The sequence below is a fragment of the Gossypium raimondii genome, chromosome 1 (assembly GCF_025698545.1).
Source record: "Gossypium raimondii isolate GPD5lz chromosome 1, ASM2569854v1, whole genome shotgun sequence".
Classification (NCBI taxonomy): Eukaryota; Viridiplantae; Streptophyta; class Magnoliopsida; order Malvales; family Malvaceae; genus Gossypium; species Gossypium raimondii.
The window spans coordinates 44,453,028-44,472,185 of NC_068565.1; the positions used below are offsets into that span (position 1 = coordinate 44,453,028).

At 36.7% G+C, this 19,158-nt stretch overlaps 4 protein-coding genes across 4 annotated transcripts; all 4 read right to left on the minus strand.

Moving 5' to 3' along the window:
* Window positions 1-2,749: 2,749 nt before the first annotated feature.
* Window positions 2,750-4,059, minus strand: LOC128034887 (uncharacterized). Its single transcript, XM_052623935.1, has 3 exons — window positions 3,760-4,059; window positions 3,103-3,687; window positions 2,750-2,983 (listed from the first exon to the last, which is right to left on the minus strand). Exons 1-3 carry the CDS (start codon window positions 4,057-4,059, stop codon window positions 2,750-2,752), a joined length of 1,119 nt encoding a protein of 372 aa, XP_052479895.1.
* A 6,283-nt stretch (window positions 4,060-10,342) lies between these two features.
* LOC105787319 (uncharacterized) lies at window positions 10,343-11,038 on the minus strand. The gene has a single exon (XM_052628096.1). It carries the CDS (start codon window positions 10,827-10,829, stop codon window positions 10,482-10,484), a length of 348 nt encoding a protein of 115 aa, XP_052484056.1. The 5' UTR covers window positions 10,830-11,038; the 3' UTR covers window positions 10,343-10,481.
* An 870-nt stretch (window positions 11,039-11,908) lies between these two features.
* Window positions 11,909-12,775, minus strand: LOC105785972 (uncharacterized). Its single transcript, XM_052623981.1, has one exon. It carries the CDS (start codon window positions 12,773-12,775, stop codon window positions 11,909-11,911), a length of 867 nt encoding a protein of 288 aa, XP_052479941.1.
* A 983-nt stretch (window positions 12,776-13,758) lies between these two features.
* LOC105785973 (uncharacterized) lies at window positions 13,759-14,637 on the minus strand. The gene has a single exon (XM_012612183.2). The coding sequence runs from the start codon at window positions 14,635-14,637 to the stop codon at window positions 13,759-13,761; it is 879 nt and encodes a 292-aa protein (XP_012467637.2).
* Between the last annotated feature and the right edge of the window lie 4,521 nt (window positions 14,638-19,158).

Sequence of the window (19,158 nt, forward strand, 5' to 3'; positions counted from 1 at the left end):
TGTCAAAATCAACAAGTAATTACCTACCTCCACTAATTACATAGAAACTTGAAATCTTAGCTTGTAAACTTATACAAAGTTGTGTTTACAACTCATACATAAGCTAATTACATCAATCAACAAGCTAACTTAGTTAGAAATGAACTAACACTCATTTCATCAACTAAATATAACAAAATGAACAAAATGAGCTTGCATCGCACCCTTGCATCTGCTGCTTTGCTTGGTCTTCATGGCTCAGATGGAATCGAGTGTTGGCTTCATGTGACCAACTTCAACACTCCTCCTTGGTTAGCATGGTGCAAACACCTAATTTTCTTCTTAAATGCTCAAACCTTGTGACATTAAGGGCTTTAGTCAAAATGTCGCAAGTTGGTCCTCCAATTGCAAGTGAATTAGCTTCACTTCTGAGCTTGCTCCATTTCTCGAACAACATATAGCTTAATGCTAAAATGCTTTGTTCTTCCATGGAACACAGGATTTTTGGCAATTGCAACAGTAGATTGATTGTCACAGAAGATCTCTGTTGCTTCCCTTTGATCCATATTCAAATCAGCCAGGATTTTCCTAAGCCAAATGGCTTGGTTGACAGCACTTGCTGCTGCCACATACTCTGCTTCAGCAGTAGATTGTGCCACCAGACTTTGCTTCTTCGAGCTCCAGCAGAACATAGCTGAACCAAGGTTGAAAGCATACCCTGAGGTGCTTTTCATGTCATCTATCGATCCAGCCAGTCACTATCAAGGTACCCAACTAGATTTAGATTTCCTTTCTCATTGTACCTTAAGCCATAGTCCAAAGTGCCTTTGACATATCTCGAGCACTCTCTTGGCGTACTGAAATGCTTCTCATTGCAACAATGCAAGAACCTTGAGAGCAATCCTACAAAGATACATTATGTCCGGTCTAGTGGCGGTCAAGTATAGCAAACAACCAACTAGACTCTTGAGGTAGTTTCACATACCTTCTCAAAATCTCCTTGGCTCGATAGTTTTTCTCCAACAAAGAACAGTGTTTTAGTTGGTTTCTTTGTTTTGCATGGAGAACTTGGTCGAATCTTTGTGGCAAAGCTCTTCGACTTAAAATATCCCATTTCGTGCTTGAGTCACCTCCATTCCAAGAAAATAGGACAACTCCCAAGATCGACATTTCAAACACCTCTTGCATCTTGGTCTTGAAATTAACCAAGATCGCCGATCTCCTCCTGTCACGGAGAGGTCATCAACATATAGGGACACAATGAGTTGTGTTTGTGTCCCTTGCTTCTTGACATACTGATGTTGGCTCACTCTTGCTTCGATTGAATCCCGGATCAGTCAAGTAGCCATCGATTCTGCATTGCATTGTGCCCTTGGAGCTGTTTTAAGCCATATAGGGCCTTCTTCAATTTGTAGACCATATGCTCTCTCCCACTATTTCAAACCCTTGTGGTTGTTCAACATAGATGTCTTCATCTAAAAACCATTCGAGAAGGTGATTTCACATCGAGTTGATGAATTTTCCATTCGATTTGGGTCGCTAAGGCAATCGAGATCGATGGTGTCGAGCACGCCATTGGTGCAAAGGTCTCCGTGTAGTCCAAGCCATAGCTCGATCGAACCCTTGACAACCAACCTTGCTTTCAGCTTGTTCAAGGTTCCATCAAGATTCGCTTGGCTTTGTACACCCATTTCACCCCAATCACCTTCCTTTTGGTGGCCTTTCAACCAATTCCTGTGTCCGGTTCTTCTCAATCATCTTGATCTCCTCACCATTGCTCGCTTCCACTCTTGTTGAGCTTCACCTCTTCAAAGTTACTTGGTTCACTATGGCTATATGAGCCCTTTCATAAATCTCGATCATTGATCTTGTTCCTCCGATTGGTTCATCATCAATGTCCATTTCAGAACACTTTGTTTGGCTCACTTGGTTTGTTGTAAGTTCTTGAAACTTCCTCGTGTTCATGCCTTTCCAGCCCAACATGACCTTTCATCAAATACCACATCCCTCGCCATCGACACTTTGTTTGTTGAAGGATCCAAGATCCTATAGCCCTTCTTAACAGTGCTGTAGCCCACCAGAAGACCAGGTCGAGCCCTTTCAGACAATTTGTCCCTTTTAACAGCAGGTACATGTGTGTAACATATGCATCCAAAGACCTTCAGATGAGCCAGTGATGGCTTGAAGCCAAACCAGGCCTCGAATGGAGTCTTCTGATCCAAAGCCTTGGTTGGAAGTCTATTTTGAATGTATGTTGCAGTGTTAACTGCTTCTGCCCATAGTGCTTTAGGCAGATTCTTCTGAATCATTAAGCACCTGGCCATATCCATTAAGCTCCTATTCTTCCTTTCACTTACACCATTCTGTTGAGGTGTATAAGTGTTGGTAAGCTGGTGTTTGATGCCTGCCTTATCACAGAAGGCTTGGAACTGAGCTGAGGTGTACTCAGTCCCATTATCAGACCTTATGGTCTTCAGCTTGCAGCCTGTTTCTGTCTCAGCAGCAGTTTTAAACTTCCAAAACACAGTGGCCACTTCTGATTTCTGTTTTAAGAAGTAAAGCCAGCAATATCTAGAGAAATCATCAACAAACAGTATGAAATACCTGTTTCCACTTAGTGACTCAGTCCTCATAGGGCCACACACATCGGTGTGCACTAGTTGGAGTTTTTGAGGCTCTCGGGCTTGATTCATGGGAAATGGCAATCGGCTGTTTTCCTAGTCGACACACTTCACACACATCATCATGGTCCACCGAGTTGATGAAGTTTTCACCAGTCTTCTCGACCATTGGGGCCATCGATCCGAAGTTGGCATGTCCCACCTTTGATGCCACAACTTAGATTCATCGATGTGGGTGTGTAGGCAATGTCGACTTCTTTGTCCATCAACCACAAAGCTCTTATCACCATAGGGATCGCCATCGGTTTGGATCCACTTGGATCACCGATTTGCAATCGCTTGTCCTTGAACACCACAGAGTAACCTTTCTCCAAAGAATTGAGCTATTTGAGTAGGTTTCTGTCAATTTCGAGCACCAAGAGCACATTTGAGATCCTTTTGGCACTGTGGAGTGCATATCAAGACATCACCTTTGCCTTCACTTGAATAAAGTGCCCATTACCAATTTTGACTTTGGTTCTACAGTTTCGTCTAAAGACTTGAAGATTGCAAGATCGGTGTCATGTGATTGGTGCATCCATCGTCTAGGAGCCAACCGGATGAGAGCCTTTCTGGCGGTGAGCATGACACAAAGAAAGACTTGCTCCTCTTGGTCCTTGTCCTCCTTAGCTACTCGAGCCTCGGCTTTCATCTGTTGAGACCGGTTCTGTCTTGATTTGGTCTTGCTCTTGCAAACTCTCTCAACATGACCCTTCTTCTTACAATCTTGACACACAAGATCCGGATTGAACCAACACTTTTCTTCCGGATGACCAACCCTTCTACGGTGCTTGCAAGTTTGACCTTCTCTCTCGCAAAGATCATTCTTTGGCTTGTCTCTCCAAGCCTTCTTGCCTTTGTAGGCGATTTGTCCTTGCTCGAAAGGCACCTTCTTGATGCTCTTCCGTCTACTTGCTCTCCTCGCGCTTGAGCATATAGAGCATTGATCAACTCTGTCCGGGGAAATGGTGGATGATCCTTGAGTCCTCGAGAGATGAGATTTTGCCTCATACCTCTCGGCAGAGTTGCTATTACTTTCTCCACTATCCTAGCTTCATTAAACCGCTCTCCAAGGAGCTCGATGCTATTAACCACGACCATAATCCCGCGAGAATATTGCTTGACAGCTTTCTTCTTCCTTCATCTTTAAATTCTCAAATCTCTCCTCAAATTCAAGAATCGTTGCGCCTTGTCCTCTCTGTCCTTGAAACTCTTCTTGCAACTTATCCCAGGCCTGTTTTGGTGATTCACAGGCCATAATCCTTGTGAAAATCACATCTGACACTGAGTTCTGAATGCAAGACATGGCCTTGTGCCTCTTGGTCCTCTCATCGAGATGTTTGCCTGATCCGAGCCAACGTTGGATTGCCTCTAAGTGGTTACGGTTCAACATCCGAGTTGACCACCTCCCACAGATCATAAGCCTGCAGGTAAGTCTTCATTTTGACCACCCATATGTGATAGCCTTCTCCATTGAATACTTGAGGTGCAGCTGGTGAAAAGCTTGATGAAGCCATGGATTTGTATAACAGGTCCCTTAAGAAATAAGCTCTAGATACCAATTGTTGGTGCAACAATGAATCAAGAGAGACTCTTGAGCAAACAAAGTATCTTGTCGAGCAAGCCTCAAACTTGCCAATACATAAACCAAGCACTAAGAGCAAACAAACAATTTCGAGTTAAAGAAAGAAGAGAATAAGTGTGGGAAATTTTAGAGAATATTGATGAACAAAACCGATTTCATTCATACATAAAACAATGGCTTGAAGCCATAATTGACATAACTCAAGCATAAGGCTTGTCAAAATCAACAAGTAATTACCTATGTCGAACTCCACTAATTACATAGAAACTTGAAATCTTAGCTTGTAAACTTATACAAAAGCGTGTTTACATTGGGTTTGGTTACTCATACATAAGCTAATTACATCAATCGAAAAGCTAACTTAGTTAGAAATGAACTAACACTCATTTCATCAACTAAATATAACAAAATGAACAAAATGAGCTTGCATCGTTGAACCCTCTTGCATCTTCATTGTCGTCACCTCCTACTTTGCTTGGTCTTCATGGCTATTGGTGATTAAATCCATGGAATCGAGTGTTGGAATTACGGCTCTTTCTTCATGTACGACCAACTTCAACACAAATCTAAACTTGAGGAGTGTCGAATGGACTAGTAGAGAAGGTGTGTATCTTGATTAGTGTTGTAATGCGTGTGTGTCGGCATTCAGCCGAATGCTTATGTGCTACCCTTGTGATTTTTGGTTGTTAATTTCATATCTTGATGATGATTAAATACCTATAATGATTTCGGTTTTGCTAAGTAAACCTGGATCTGGTATAAAAATAACCTTTGAACCTGTATCGAAAAACCGTCAATTGAATTTATTGGGTAACGAAACTATGTATGATAGATCTAATAAACTTTGAATTCTTATGTTGATAATGTATGTGATGTAAACCCTGTCTTAAATCTGCCATTGCTACTGATGCATGTTTACTACTACTATTAAAATAACAATCTGTTTCTGAATACATGAAAGTTGTATGTCAATACTGCTATCGTTACTATTTTTTTATTTGAAAAAGCATGTCATGCTATTGCATCGTGATTGGGATATTGAAGGTGGAAGTATAGGCTCTAAATGTTGGGCCGGTTCACCGATCAAAACTAGTATTATATTGGCAGTTCATCTGTAAATATTATTTTGGTGTGCAAGGATGGATGAGTTATGGGGTAGCTCTTACTGTGCAATATAGCGGATGGTTGGGTAGGAAATTATACTGTTATCCATGCATACGATTCTTTTATCGAAAATTACCGTGAAATTGTTATTCTGACATGATCTGTTTTTTGCATACTTGTATGTAATAATTTATGCTTATGCGCTTATATGTACCTATGTTAAGACCATACTAAGCTTCATAACTCACTCTTTAGTTCTTCCCAACTTTCCATATAACTCATGAGGTTAGGGGTCAGACTCGGCATTCGGAGCACTGTCGTCAGTTTTCTCTTAAAAACGTATTTCTAAATTGTTTTATTAGTTCTTTTGGGTTTTGCATTGTTCTAAAAAATGTGGTGTGGATTTTATTAATCATTTGGGTGTTTAATTTGGGGATTTTGCATTATATGTTTTTGACAATAAACTCAAACATGAATAGGTTTTCAAGATTTTATTTTAAATTATTTTAAGATGGTGCAAATATGATTTTTCCTATCAACTTTGGAACTAAAATCAAAATAATCGAGATAATTAACATAAAGAAATGTTTCCTAAAACGTAATAAATTATTAACGTGACTTTTTGAAGTCGAACGAAAATGTTTTTCTTAAAAGTGATTCTTATTAGTTTTATAAAGCAGTGGACTTAAATATATATATTTGGTTACTGAAATTTTATTATCACGATTTCATAATTTAATATAGTACCCAAATTGTATTGATACGTCAACAAGTATCAATACCTTTTTAACAAGTAAAGATTATTTCTAAGTAAACTTGAGATTTTTCTACAATAGTCCATTTTAATGAACTTGAATGTTTTTGTAGGCAATTTCAATAGCTAATGTGACTTTCATGATTCAATCATAACGTCTAGGCCGGATTGTAGAGGTTAGGGATCTATTAGTGTATCATGTTTATCGAAGAGCCTAAGAGTATTGAGAGATAGTAGTAATACATAGCAATGTAGCAATTGCATCATCCCAATGAGTCAAGACAAAATTAGGAGGAAAGAACCGGTCACTACTTCGAAGCTTGGTTCCATTCATTTGTGTTACAAAATAGATTTAGAATAGTTTTCCTTTTAGTTTAGTATTCTAACTTATATGATATTGATTGTGTTCATAGATGTTTAGGTTGAGTAGCTTATGTATTTGATTGAATTAGTAGGTTAATGTGTAATTTATGTTTTAATTTCTAAGTGTTGTGAACTCCAACCTTTCAATATTCTTTTTTCTCTCGGGATTCGATCGTCGGAGTATGAGTAGTGTCCAATATACTCTAATTTTTACAGCCCCGTTTTAGGCTAAAATGTGCAAAGTCTAATTTTTCATAAGTTTTCGTGTGTTTTTGTATTTTTTATAATTTTTTCAATGTTTTATTTAGTTTTTAGCATAAAAATTAATAAAAATTGATGGTGTGTTGTTCTATTGTGTAACCAAAATAGCCTACATCGCAACCAAGGTTGTCAGTATCGCACCGGTGGGTGTACCGTTTTTCTACTAGAATTGATGTGTACCGACACCAATTTGTTCCAAATTTTTACAAATAAATTTCAGATGAATGATATAAAAATATTTACAAATATCAAATGAATGATATTTAATAATTTTCAAATATTAAATATTCATGCTGTAATTGAAGCACAATTTTTCGGTAAATGTTTTCATTATTTATTACCATAATGGTAAAATGTTAGAAAATTTATATTTTAGAAAATTTATATTTTTTTAATATTATTCATGAATAGAGGTGATCATGGGTTGGGCTACTCGGCCCAGCCCGACGGCCCGCCTGTAAAATAGGACGGTTCAGGTAAAAATATAAGCCCAATATATGAGTTTGGGCAAAAAACGAGACCAGTTTAGAAAACGGGTTAGGCCTCAGGTAAAACTTTTTTGGCCCAGGCCCAGCCCGAATTATATATTAAATAAATAAATGTTTTTTATTTTTAATCAAATATACTTTTTAACTTTCATGTTTCCCTATTTTGGTGTTGTAAAATCTAATATAGGTCGGGCCGGGCCAGGCTCGGGCTTAACAATTTTCTTTCGGGCTGAGCTTGGACCAATTTTTAGGCCCATATTTTGGGTCGGGCTGGGCTCGGGCATAAAAAATGGGCCTAAAATTTTGTCTCGGCCCGGCCCAACCTGACCCATGATCACCTTTATAATAATGCACTAGTTGTGCAGAATGTTGGACTGGTGTGACCAAAATTGGACGAAATAGGTTGTTGCGACCGATATGTACCAAAATTTTAGTCGATGTGAAAAACAGGAGTTGGTTGCAATAATTTATTATCGGAACGATGCGTATCGACTGGAATGGTAGGAACCAATATGGAACTGACTTCATTGATCGCAACACCATGATTGAGCGTCATAATGCCATGTTGGAAGATTGAAACATGAAAGTTTGATGATCCTAAATGGGCATTCTTGTACTTTCACTCTTAAGTATCTTAAATCACTACAAAAATCATCTTTATCTCATATTTATCAACATGTTTAAAGAAGATGGATCTCTTTTCCGTGAAGGATGTTGCATCAAGCTTCACATCTCTTGTGTATTATCTCAATTTATGTTAATTAAAGAGTTTAGCCAATGATAAAATTGTACTGTCCATGGTAATCGTGTTATGATGTCATACAATTTTTGTGATTCCAATGCATTAGAAAAGAGATGATTAATATTTGAGAGGACAAAAGAAAAAGAAGGAAGATGAAAGAAAGAGTAATATGCAATAGAAGCAAAAATTTCTAAAGTATATTTTACTATAACGTAACCTAAGAATATTACATTTGTGTTGAATTTAACGTATAAGATGAAGTCCAATGATATCTGAGACTAGGTTAATTGTTGAGTATGTTGAGAATAATGACTCTAATTTTGATCAGCCCCCTAAGTAGATCCTCAAGCCCTTCTGTGAAGTCTTGAAGGCAAGACTATGATAATTTGAGTTCATTCGAACTTTCTCAATTTGCATAAGGTCGGTTTTCCTTGTTGCAAGGGACACGTGAGTGAGGCTTCAAAGATTTGCCATTTCTTTGATATGCTATTCTCCTTCATTGTTGACTCTTTTGTGTGCAAAAGCTTTGAGACTAACGACTAGGGGCTCGTATGTGATTCTTTCTGGACCTCAAAAGTGTTGAAACATTTTCAAGTATTTATAGTGTTCCAATAACTATAAATGAATGGATGTAATTAATCAAAAGATTATATTATTTGATTTTTTGAAAAAAAAAGTTATAACTATTTAAATAATATTGAATAGTTATAAAATATTAATTATGTATTTTTTAAAGACATTATTATTCAAAAAGACACTTACTGTACCAAAAGTTAGGAAGAATTTAGTGTCTGGAAGTCTGCTGAATAAGTTTGGTTTCAAACTTGTTTTTGAGGCAGATAAGTTTATTTTGTCCAAGCGAGGAATTTTTGTGGGGAAAGGGTATATGTATGAGAGTATGTTCAAACTCAATATTTTTAATAAGAATAAAAATACTATTTCTGCTTATATGGTTGAATCTTTTTGTTTGTGACATTATAGATTAGGTCATTTGAATTATAGAAAATTGAATGACATGTATAAGTTAGATTTAATTCTTGTTTTTAATAATAATATTGAAAAATGCAATACATGTATGTTGACAAAAAGTACAAGAAACCCTTTCCTTAAAGTTAAAAGGAAAACAAAATTGCTTGATTTGATACATAGTGATTTATGTGCATGCATAATAATCCTACATTAGGTGGAAATAAATATTTTGGTACTTTTATTGATGATTGTTATAGATATTGTTATGTATACTTATTGCATTCAAAAGATGAAGCGCTTGATAAATTTAAAGTTTATAAATCTAAAGTTGAACTTCAGTGTGAATCATTTATCAAGTGCTGAAGATCAGATAGAGGAGGAGAATACTATAATCCAAGTGCTGAAGGTCTTGGACAAGGTTTTTGGGTAGAAGTTGTTCTAACAGTTTGTCATATATTGAATAGAGCTCCTAATAAAGAACCCAAAAGAACCCCCTATGAACAATGGAAGAAAAGGAAACCAAACCTTAATTATTTGAAGGTTTGGAGTTGTAGAGCTATTGTTAAAATTCCAACACCTAAACGTAAAAAGTTAGGTGAAAGAGGAATTGAACGCATATTTATAGATTATACACATAATAGAAAAGCATATAGGTTCATGGTAATTGAACCAAATGATTCAATTTCAATTAATACTGTTATTGAATCAAGAGATGCTATTTTTTATGAAAATAGATTTAATTCTATATCAAGACAATTACACCACAACAATTGATTCATTCTTCAAATGAGAATGAGATTCCATTGAAACAAATTGATAATAATGATGAATGTTGTCAAGAATTAAGAAGAAGAATTAAATAACATTATTTGAATAGTTATAATATTAAATGAATAATTATGTGTTTTTTTAAAGACATTATTATTTAGAAAGACATCTATTGATGAAAGATGTCTCTTTGAAGAGACATGAAAATTCCTATAAATAGGAATGAGATTTCATTTGTAAAATACACTAACAAATTCTAATATTTTTCTTTCCTTCCTTCATTTTCTAATATTATTAGATTATTTTATAAAGTATTACTGCAGAAATCCTTTGTAGAAATTGAGTTTCTTGTTATACATTGCTTAGTGCGTAGTGGACTTTTCTTGTCAGTGTAAAATGCAAATAGACATTGGTTTCATTGTATCCTCAAGGTTAAGTTGCTTGGAACTCATTTGCACACCGAAAATTGGTGGGGGTGAATATAACCTTAAAGATAGTGGCTTGATACACGCCTTGAAACATTGTCCTATTTCTTCTTATTCTATTCAAGTTCCGTTCGTGTGTTCAAGATTTTTCTCACTGGAGTTTTGTACAAACAAAAAGTAAAGGAGAACAAGGACTCTAGTATGCTAAGAGTGACTGCTTGAACCTCCCTTAAGATGCTAACCGTGGCATAGGTCTCGTTCAAAGCGGTGCTTTCCTCTTGCTTCAAATTCTTCAAGGTCTTCAAGATTGCCCTTTTAGCTGCCTTCTTAGAGCTCAAGTATTTTCTAACCTCATTAGCAAAGCCTTTTGTAGCACCTCTCTTTCAGCACAAGATAGATTGAAGTTCTACAGTGCGTTCCTTTACTTGCAATACGACATCCTTGGCAGTGGTGAATACATCTAAAAGCCCAAGAGATCCATTCAACAGCTCTTCGACATATTCCCCTTGCTGCTCATGGGATAAGGTTTGTTGAGTCAAGGGTAGCAGAAGCAGTTTCTCAGTGCAATCATGTAAATCGTGAAGTCTACCGAGTTTTTGGTTTAAGGACGACGATGTAGATGCCGACTCAGACGATGCCAATCTGCTCAAATGCTCATCAACCTTGGAAGCAAGAGGGTGGGCTCGAGAGGGAAAGCTATTGGAACGATTGTGGTAACCGGTGGTAGCCATTATTTCTTCTGGAAATAAAAACTTGGAAGTTGTGATCTGAATTCAATTTGCCTTTTCTTCCCTTCATCTACCTAATATATATATGCATATATTGTGTGAAAGAGGAGACATGAAGAATCTCACCCTTCCAAATTGAAGTCATGAGGTAACATGAACTTGATACCAATCTGAACTACTATGTCAGCATGGTTGAGCGATGTCTCCCTCCTAACATGCTCCACAACTCATAACATGATTCTTTTAATTAGTATATAAGATTCCTGATATAATAAAACTATACTATATAATGGGGCTATGCACTAGTGGCTTTAAGCTTGCTTCAACTGACAGTGGCTACTTGTCTATTATTTGGAGACAAGAGACTAATTTATGTAACTATTATTGTTTAATCATTTCCATCAACATCGACTTGAACATGTGCATGCAATTAACATGGTTGAGTTTATTAATTTCTTGTCGTGCAGGAGGCGGGCAAGATCTGCAATCTCAACCTGTACATAGTTTGCAACTTATAGAAAAATGGGTGGAGTTTAATGATCAATGCAGGATGACAAAGCTGTGAGCATAACTGAGAGACAGTTTTCGTTAAATAATGGACCTTTTAAACACAAAATTAAATACAGATTAAAATCAAAATCAAAATAATTGGAGTAAAAATGGCAAGGGGTAGGACAAGATCCACTTTCGTATCCTTTGCTGCCTTTTCTCCTCACAGAACCGAAGAAACTATTGTGATCGACAGACTATGATTTATTTTCTTAAAGCGTGTGAGATATGCATGTATCTACCATGTCATAGTCAAAGTAATCAAATTGTTAAAACTTATCAAAACAGGAATCCTGACAGCTCATGCATTCATAGCAGAATCGCATCAAATCTGGAATTTGGGTTTGGAGTTGGAATTCCAGTATCTATAATCTCGTAAAAAGAAAAGTTCAACTTGAAAGTTCAGATATTGGTGGACAAGATTTAATGAAAAGAGAGAAAGTTGGTGGAACGAAGACTGTATAATTTTTTGTTTTAACAATAGTTGTATACATGTAAGTTATAATTATGTACAAGTTTACAATGCCAAGATTTCAACAGTTGACAATGTTTAGAACAGTGACTCTAGCTTTGATCAAACGCCTGAAGAAGCTTTCAAGACCTTCTTCAAGGTCTTGGATACACAACTCTGAGTTTTGGAGCTCATTTTGCACATTCTCAACATGCTTCACGTTTCCAGATTTAATGAAGGAACGCAATGCGGCTTCAGCATTCGCGATTTCATTTGTTTTCTCTTCTTCTTCCTCGCACCTTACTCTTTTCTGGTGCATTAACTTTGAAACTAGTGACCACCGGCTCGATGCCTCTGGCCCTGAAATAAAGGACAACAAGGATTGTAACACGCCCATGGTGGCTGCTACTACTTGTTTTAAGGTGCTAATCACGGCTCCGGTCTCACCGTCTTTGCTCATAAGTTTATTGTCCATATGCTTCAAGTTCTTGAAGGCCTTGCTTATTGCCTTTCTCACTTCCTTCTTGGAGGTTAAGTATTTTCTAACCTCATCAACAAGCCCTTCAACTTCTCCTCGTCTTCGGCGCAAAACCGATTGGAGTTCTTGAGTGGATTCCTTGATTTGCAACAAGGCATCTTTAGCGGTTCCGCATACATCCAGGAGCACGAGAGATGCATCCAAAACTTGTTCAAGCGATTTCCTTTGCTGGTCTTGAGCTAGAGGTTGTTGAGTGAGGGGAAACTGAAGCAACATATCCACATAGTCGTACAAATCTTGAAGACAGGTCAGTTCATGTCCTGTGGATGACGAAGATGTAGAGGCCGATTGAGATGCCCTCAATCGGTTCAGATTTTCATCAATTTGTGAAGTGATGGGGTGTTGCCTTGAAGGCAAGCTGTTTGAGCGAGCATGGAAAGAAGGTTGGACATTCAAAGGAGAGGCAGCCATTTTCTTTGTTTTAGAGAAGAAAGAAGGCCTTGCAATTGCAATTGTGTGTTTCAACTCACTCTACCTATTTGCTGTCTTCCCATTGTCATCTGCTGAATATATATATATTACAGGCTGAGGGTGGACAAGAGGAATCTCATCCTCTTTAAATATCAATTACAAGTAACATGAACTTGATTTGGATCTACAAAAATGTTCATGTGTTGTCTCCTTTCCACCGTCAAAACAACTCATTACCCTTTAGCAAATACAATCAAAACTTATCTTCAATAGCATGATAATAATATAAAAATATACAAATACACACGATGGTGCTGAGAAAGTATATAGGCAATGGCCATTTGCTTTTCCGTTCTTCCCTTATATTAATGCCTCATTGCTTTCAACTTGTCTGCTGGTTATCACCTTACGTTTGGCAAAAGGGAGGCAAGATCCGCATGCTTGACTTGTATACTATAATTTTTAGCAAGAAAGCATTTCTTGAAGATTCGATTGTCCCTTAACTAACAATTTTTTATGATGCAGCTCGTGTATGATCTGAATCAACCATGTGAATGTCAATTGAATTTTTTATTAGTTTCTAATAATGTGTTTGTGGATTGAGACGGTAGGATTCTTGACATTGAAGAAGATGATTCAGGGATAGTCAAGAAGAGTTCATTTTTGAAGACTTATTTCTCTATTTTTATTTATGTTTTAATTGATAGATTGAGTCAGCTCAGTCCGAATCTGGTTTAACAACCTTCCCTCAATTGGAACATCAAACATTTGAATTTATGGCTTAAAAAATCGAAAGTTAGAAAATCAGTCTTGAGTTTCTTGCTAAGTTGGTGTTTAAAACAGAATGGAGTTTAATCCAGACAAATGGGAAAAAAAGGTGCAGATAAATGCTAGAAAATGATATTGTAGTATCAAAACTGCATTTCATTCAGTATATATATGTATATCTCATGTCTGTACAAGATTGGTGTTTACAAAATTTTCTAATGATTGAGTGCGTTGAGAAGAGACACCCTAGCTTTGATCATACACCTGAAGAGGCACTCAAGTCCATCTTCAAGATCTTGAACGCAAAGCTCCAACTCTTTTAGCTGTCTTGGCATCTCAACATTCTCAGATTTGCTCATCTTCTGACTCATTACTGATCTTAAAGCAGCATCAACCTTCTCAAATTCATTAATGTCTCTTCTTCCGGTTTGTTCACACGCTATCCGTTTGTGGTGCAATAACTTGGACACTAACGCCCAGCTGCCACACTTTGATCGTTCCATTGGCCCTGAGATGAGGGTGAATAAGTACTCAAACATGGAGGAAGTGACTGCTTCAGCCTCCCTTAGCAAGCTAACCATTGCCTTGGTCTCGTGGTCGTTCGAAGATGAGAAGATGCATTTTGTTTCCACACCCTTCACAGTCTTCAATGCCTTGTGGATAGTCTTCTGCACCACTTTTCTGGAGGTGAAGTACTTCCTCACCTCACCCACAAGCTTGACTTCTCCGCATGGTCTTCTTCGCATAACTGATTGAATATCCTGTATACTTCCTTTTGTTTGCAACAAAATATCCTTAGCAGTGTTGCACAGGTCAAAGAGCCTAAGGGGTCCATCCAACAATTCATCAACAGGTCCCTTGTTTTCTTCTTGAGCTAATTCTTGTTGGGAAAAGGGCAACCGCAGCAACTTATCCACACAATCATACAAATCCTGAAGGCCATTTAGCTTATGGCTTATTGATGATGAGGTTGACGTTGCTTCGGAGTCCCTTAATCTGTTCAAATGTTCATCAAGCTCTGAAACAAGTGGATTTGGTCTAGATGGCAAGGGGAAGCTGTTAGAACGAGCGTGGTGAATTGTTTGGGCTGCCATTTTTCTTTCTTCTTCAGGGGAACAGCCTAATGGTTGAATGTTTCTACCTATTATTTGCAGTAGCAGCAGTAGGCATCAGCTCCATTTTATATATACATCAGGTCATACAGACAAAAGGAATCTTAAATACTTATTTAATCAGCAATTTCTTATTGTTTCTTCACTCAATTTGGATATCGATCTGAAAACTCTGTCAGCGTTGTTTATGCAAAATGTCTTCCCTCAACCAGCTCTCCAGCTCAGTGCTGTCCAATTAAGTTAACATCATCCAATTTCCCCGTGCACAAGTTAGCTGTTGTCATTGTATAATTGAAATAAGACAACTGCAAACAATAAATATTTGCACCAGTGCAGCTACATATTCTATCCGTTTCTATATGATATTGTGTCCCTTGGAAGTCGGAACCTAACATTTTCATTTTTCTCCTCATAAACGAAGTGACATTATAATACACACGCACACTAAATTAAAAGATCATGTACTGTAATTGTATATTTTGCCAATTTTCCTCCTGTTGGGTGTTTTACTGAGCATTTTTTGAGGCAAATACAGACTGTTTGAACTTTTATCCAATGCCTACTTGCTCTTCATCCTCCTCATTCACATGTTCAGATGCTCCATTATGCTAACCAAAGTAGAATGATTAAATCAAATGTCTTTAGGGTTTCGAAATAATTGCTAAACAAGATCCTGTAGGATGAAATTGGCTTCTGAGTAATTCATTTTACTATTCACAATTTGTTATCATTTGAAGTATGCATGACCGCGTTCACCATATGATGGTCAAGCTTTCAATTATCTCTAAGGACGACATAAAAGGAATCATGACAGATCAGATATTCACAAAGTTTCTCAGCTTCCAAATTTGGTGATGGAGACTGTCATTCAACTTGCAAAACTAGATCTTAATCTAACAGGCTTAAAAGGTGCACCAAACCATTCTGGAATGATTATTAAAATTTATCCCCTAAGAAAACAGAAGAAAATTGTGGGAAAAACAATTAGACCATATAACTTTCCTATTACTAGCGAAACATGTAAATTTTCATTTATATATGATTAATGGTTAAGTATAACTCCTATTTCACTCAAATTTGAGAAATAATCTTCTAGTTATATTCTATTTATTTGTTTCAATCAAAAATTGATTAGTTTAGATTATTTTATTATTAATTGACATATGAATTTAGCCTATAAATAGACTATTTTACAACCTTAGAAAAAACACCCATTAGATATTATAACTCATAACACATTTAGAGAATCTTGTGTTTACGTTTTGAGGGTTCTTTGTTTTCAGGTTTTCGAGGTTTAGTTTTTATCTCCATCTTTTTGTACTCTTCGTTTCTTTTGCCATTATAGTAAAATTATCTTTGCCCGTGGTTTTTTATCCTCTTTGGAGGAGTTTTTCCACGTTAAATTTCTGTGTTCAATTTCTCAATTTCTTCTGTTATTTTTACTTGTTCATTACTTAATCGGATCAATCTCTAACAAGTGGTATCAGAGCTAGTTTAATTTTCATAAATCAGCCCATTCAGATATGGTATTAACAAGGTTTGAAATTGAGAAGTTCGATGGTGAGACAAATTTCAATATGTGGCAAGTTGGGATGATGGCAATTCTAGTTTAATCTGGTTTGAAAAAGGTTGTTACCGGAAAAAAAGCCTGAGATTCTAAATAAAACAGAATGGAAGAGCTTGATGAAAAGGCTTTGTCTGCAATCCAGTTGTGCCTTGCGAATACGGTATTACAGGAGGTATTGATGGAGAAGACCTCATCTGCTATGGAAAAGGTTAGAAACTCTTTATGCAACTAAGTCTCTAGCTAACCATTTAGTGTTGAAACAACATCTATTTACGTTTCGCATGAACGAAGGTGAGCTTCTTAGAGATCACATCAGTCAATTCATTACTCTTTTAAATGATGTTGAGGTTCATATTGATGATGAAGATCAAGCTATGCTATTACTATGCTATTGACCCTGTTCATACAAGTCTTTTAGGGACACCCTAATTTATGGTAGAAACAAACTCTCGTTCGAAGATGTGAAGGGTCATTTGTTGAGTAGAGACAAACTCGACAATGAGCTTCATTTGGATAGCAAGGCGGATAGGCAAGCTTTCATTTTGATAGCATCAAAGAAACGAGACAAAAGGTATCGCTATTGTAAAAAGTTAGGTCACGTCAAAGCAAATTGTTATAAACTGTGAAATAAAAGAGCTGCTAAGAGTAACGAGGAAGATGTAGCTGGTGCTAACTTGGCCGATGAAAGCGGTGATGATTTCTTGTTAGTGTCAACGAGCGATAACTCCAAGCTCACGTCCAAGTGGATCCTAGATTCGGGATGTTCTTTCCACATGTGTCCCAATAGAGAATGGTTCTCCACATATAGTTCGGTTGAAGGTGGAGTTGTGCGCATGGGAAACGATTCATCTACTAAGGTAATTGGTATTGGTACTGTTAAAATTAGGATACATGATGGGACGATTAGGACACTCTCAGATGTCAAGTATGTACCTGATTTACGAAAGAATCTCATCTCCTTGAGTATTTTAGACTTGAAAGGATGCAGAATCAATATCGAGTCGAGCGGCATTAAAGTATCTCGTGGAGCTCTCATTTTGTTAAAAGGTAAAAGAACTGGCAGTCTTTATTTTCTGGAAGGTTCTACAATGACTGTTGATATCGGACGTCCCTCGTCCGTTACAAAGTCGAAGTCAACTCATTTGAAGTGAAGGCAACTTGGTCATAGAAGGGAAAAATGTATGATCATTTCGTTGAAGAGAGGTTCTCTTTTGGATACAGGTTTTGAAAAGTTAGGGCATTATGTTCGTGAAAATCAGACCCGGGTTAGATTTGATTTGGCAGTGTACTAGTCGAAGGCTAGAAGTCTTCCAGTTTCTAAGCACAGATTCAACTCAGTTAATTCCCTGCATAGTTCAGGATAGGCTCGTGGCAAGCTTTGGAAAAGATGGCGTTGTAGAAATATGAGTATTGGGATCATCGTCTTGCAAACCATCAAACTGAACAAATTATTGTATCATCTGAATAGTGTTCGGCTTCAGTTTTAAATTATTTGTAGCAATAGTGGGTCTCACAGTACTCGATTTAGCCCCAGTTAGAGTGGGTTTGGCATAATGGTACATAGTACGAGGGGTAGGATTTGGATTTGGATTTGCAGGATTTGCCGCAACTGCAGGAGCTAGCTGATTATTCTGATTATCACCCATCTCCTCAATAATAATGATAACGTCCTCTTGCTCGTCTACTATACTCATCGATTGTGCCTTGCTTCTCTATGATTTCTATTAGCTGTACTTTCAATTTCACTATCAAATAGTAATGGTCCCGACGGGTTTTTCTAGTCCTAAACTAAAAAAACATGCTAGAAGCAAATAAAAGAAAAATTAGAAAACAAAATTAAACTAAAAACAAAAATAAAATGCAAAGAAAAATAAATGGCTAAATTAATAAAAATCAAGAGTTCCTAATATTTTAGTCCCAGCAATGGCGCCAAAAACTTGATTGTCTCTAAACTAACTATACATATGACAAGGCAAGCGCACCTATCAAACAATAGTATAACTACGGTGAGTAGGGAATATCGTATCCATGAGGACTAAAAGTACTAGTAATTATCATTCTCTATTATTTAGCCGACAAGTTGGAGTAATTGTTTTTAATCTAAAATTACTAAACTAATTTAACTAAGAATGCAACAGAGAATAAAATAGGAAAATAACCGAAGATACCAATGAGAGAAACAATACCCCGGAAAGAATCCACCTAGACTTCACTTATTATTATGAATTTGAATTAAATGATTTATTCACTTGTGCCTTAATCCGTAGAAATCTCTAAATTATGTTAAGATCTCTTTTGAGAGTAAGAACTACTAACTCTAGATTGATTAATTGAAATCTCTTTCTAATTAAAACCCCTATTGTCACATTAACTCGATCAATGGATTCCCTTATTTCGTTTGACTCTAATCCAGTAGATTTATGACGTCCTATTTCTAGGATTGCATGCAACTCCACTCAATTATGCTAGATCTACTCTTAAACAGGGAATTTTGCTCCACTGAAATAAGAACATTAAACATGAATTAATATCCTTAGATTATTAAAACATGAAATAAGCATACATAATTGAGAACAAGAATCAAGTAATTATCATGTAAATCAGAAATCAAATAATAAGATTCATCATAGGTTTCATCTTCCCTATGTATCTAGGGAATTTAGTTCATAGTCCTAAATAGAAACATCTCAAAGTTAAGATAACAACAAGACATAAAGAAACCCAAATAAGCTTCTAAAGAAATTAAATGGAGATCTTCAATCTTGAAGGAGATCCGCTTTCGAGATGATTCCGATGGCGTTCTTCGAGTCTTTTCTTCAATCTTCTATGTGTGTCCCCTTAGGTCTTCTTCTAATTGATATTTATAGACTTTAGAATGCTCAGAAACCTTAAAAATTGGATTTTTCTGCGGTTTTGGGAAACAGGGTGCGAAATCG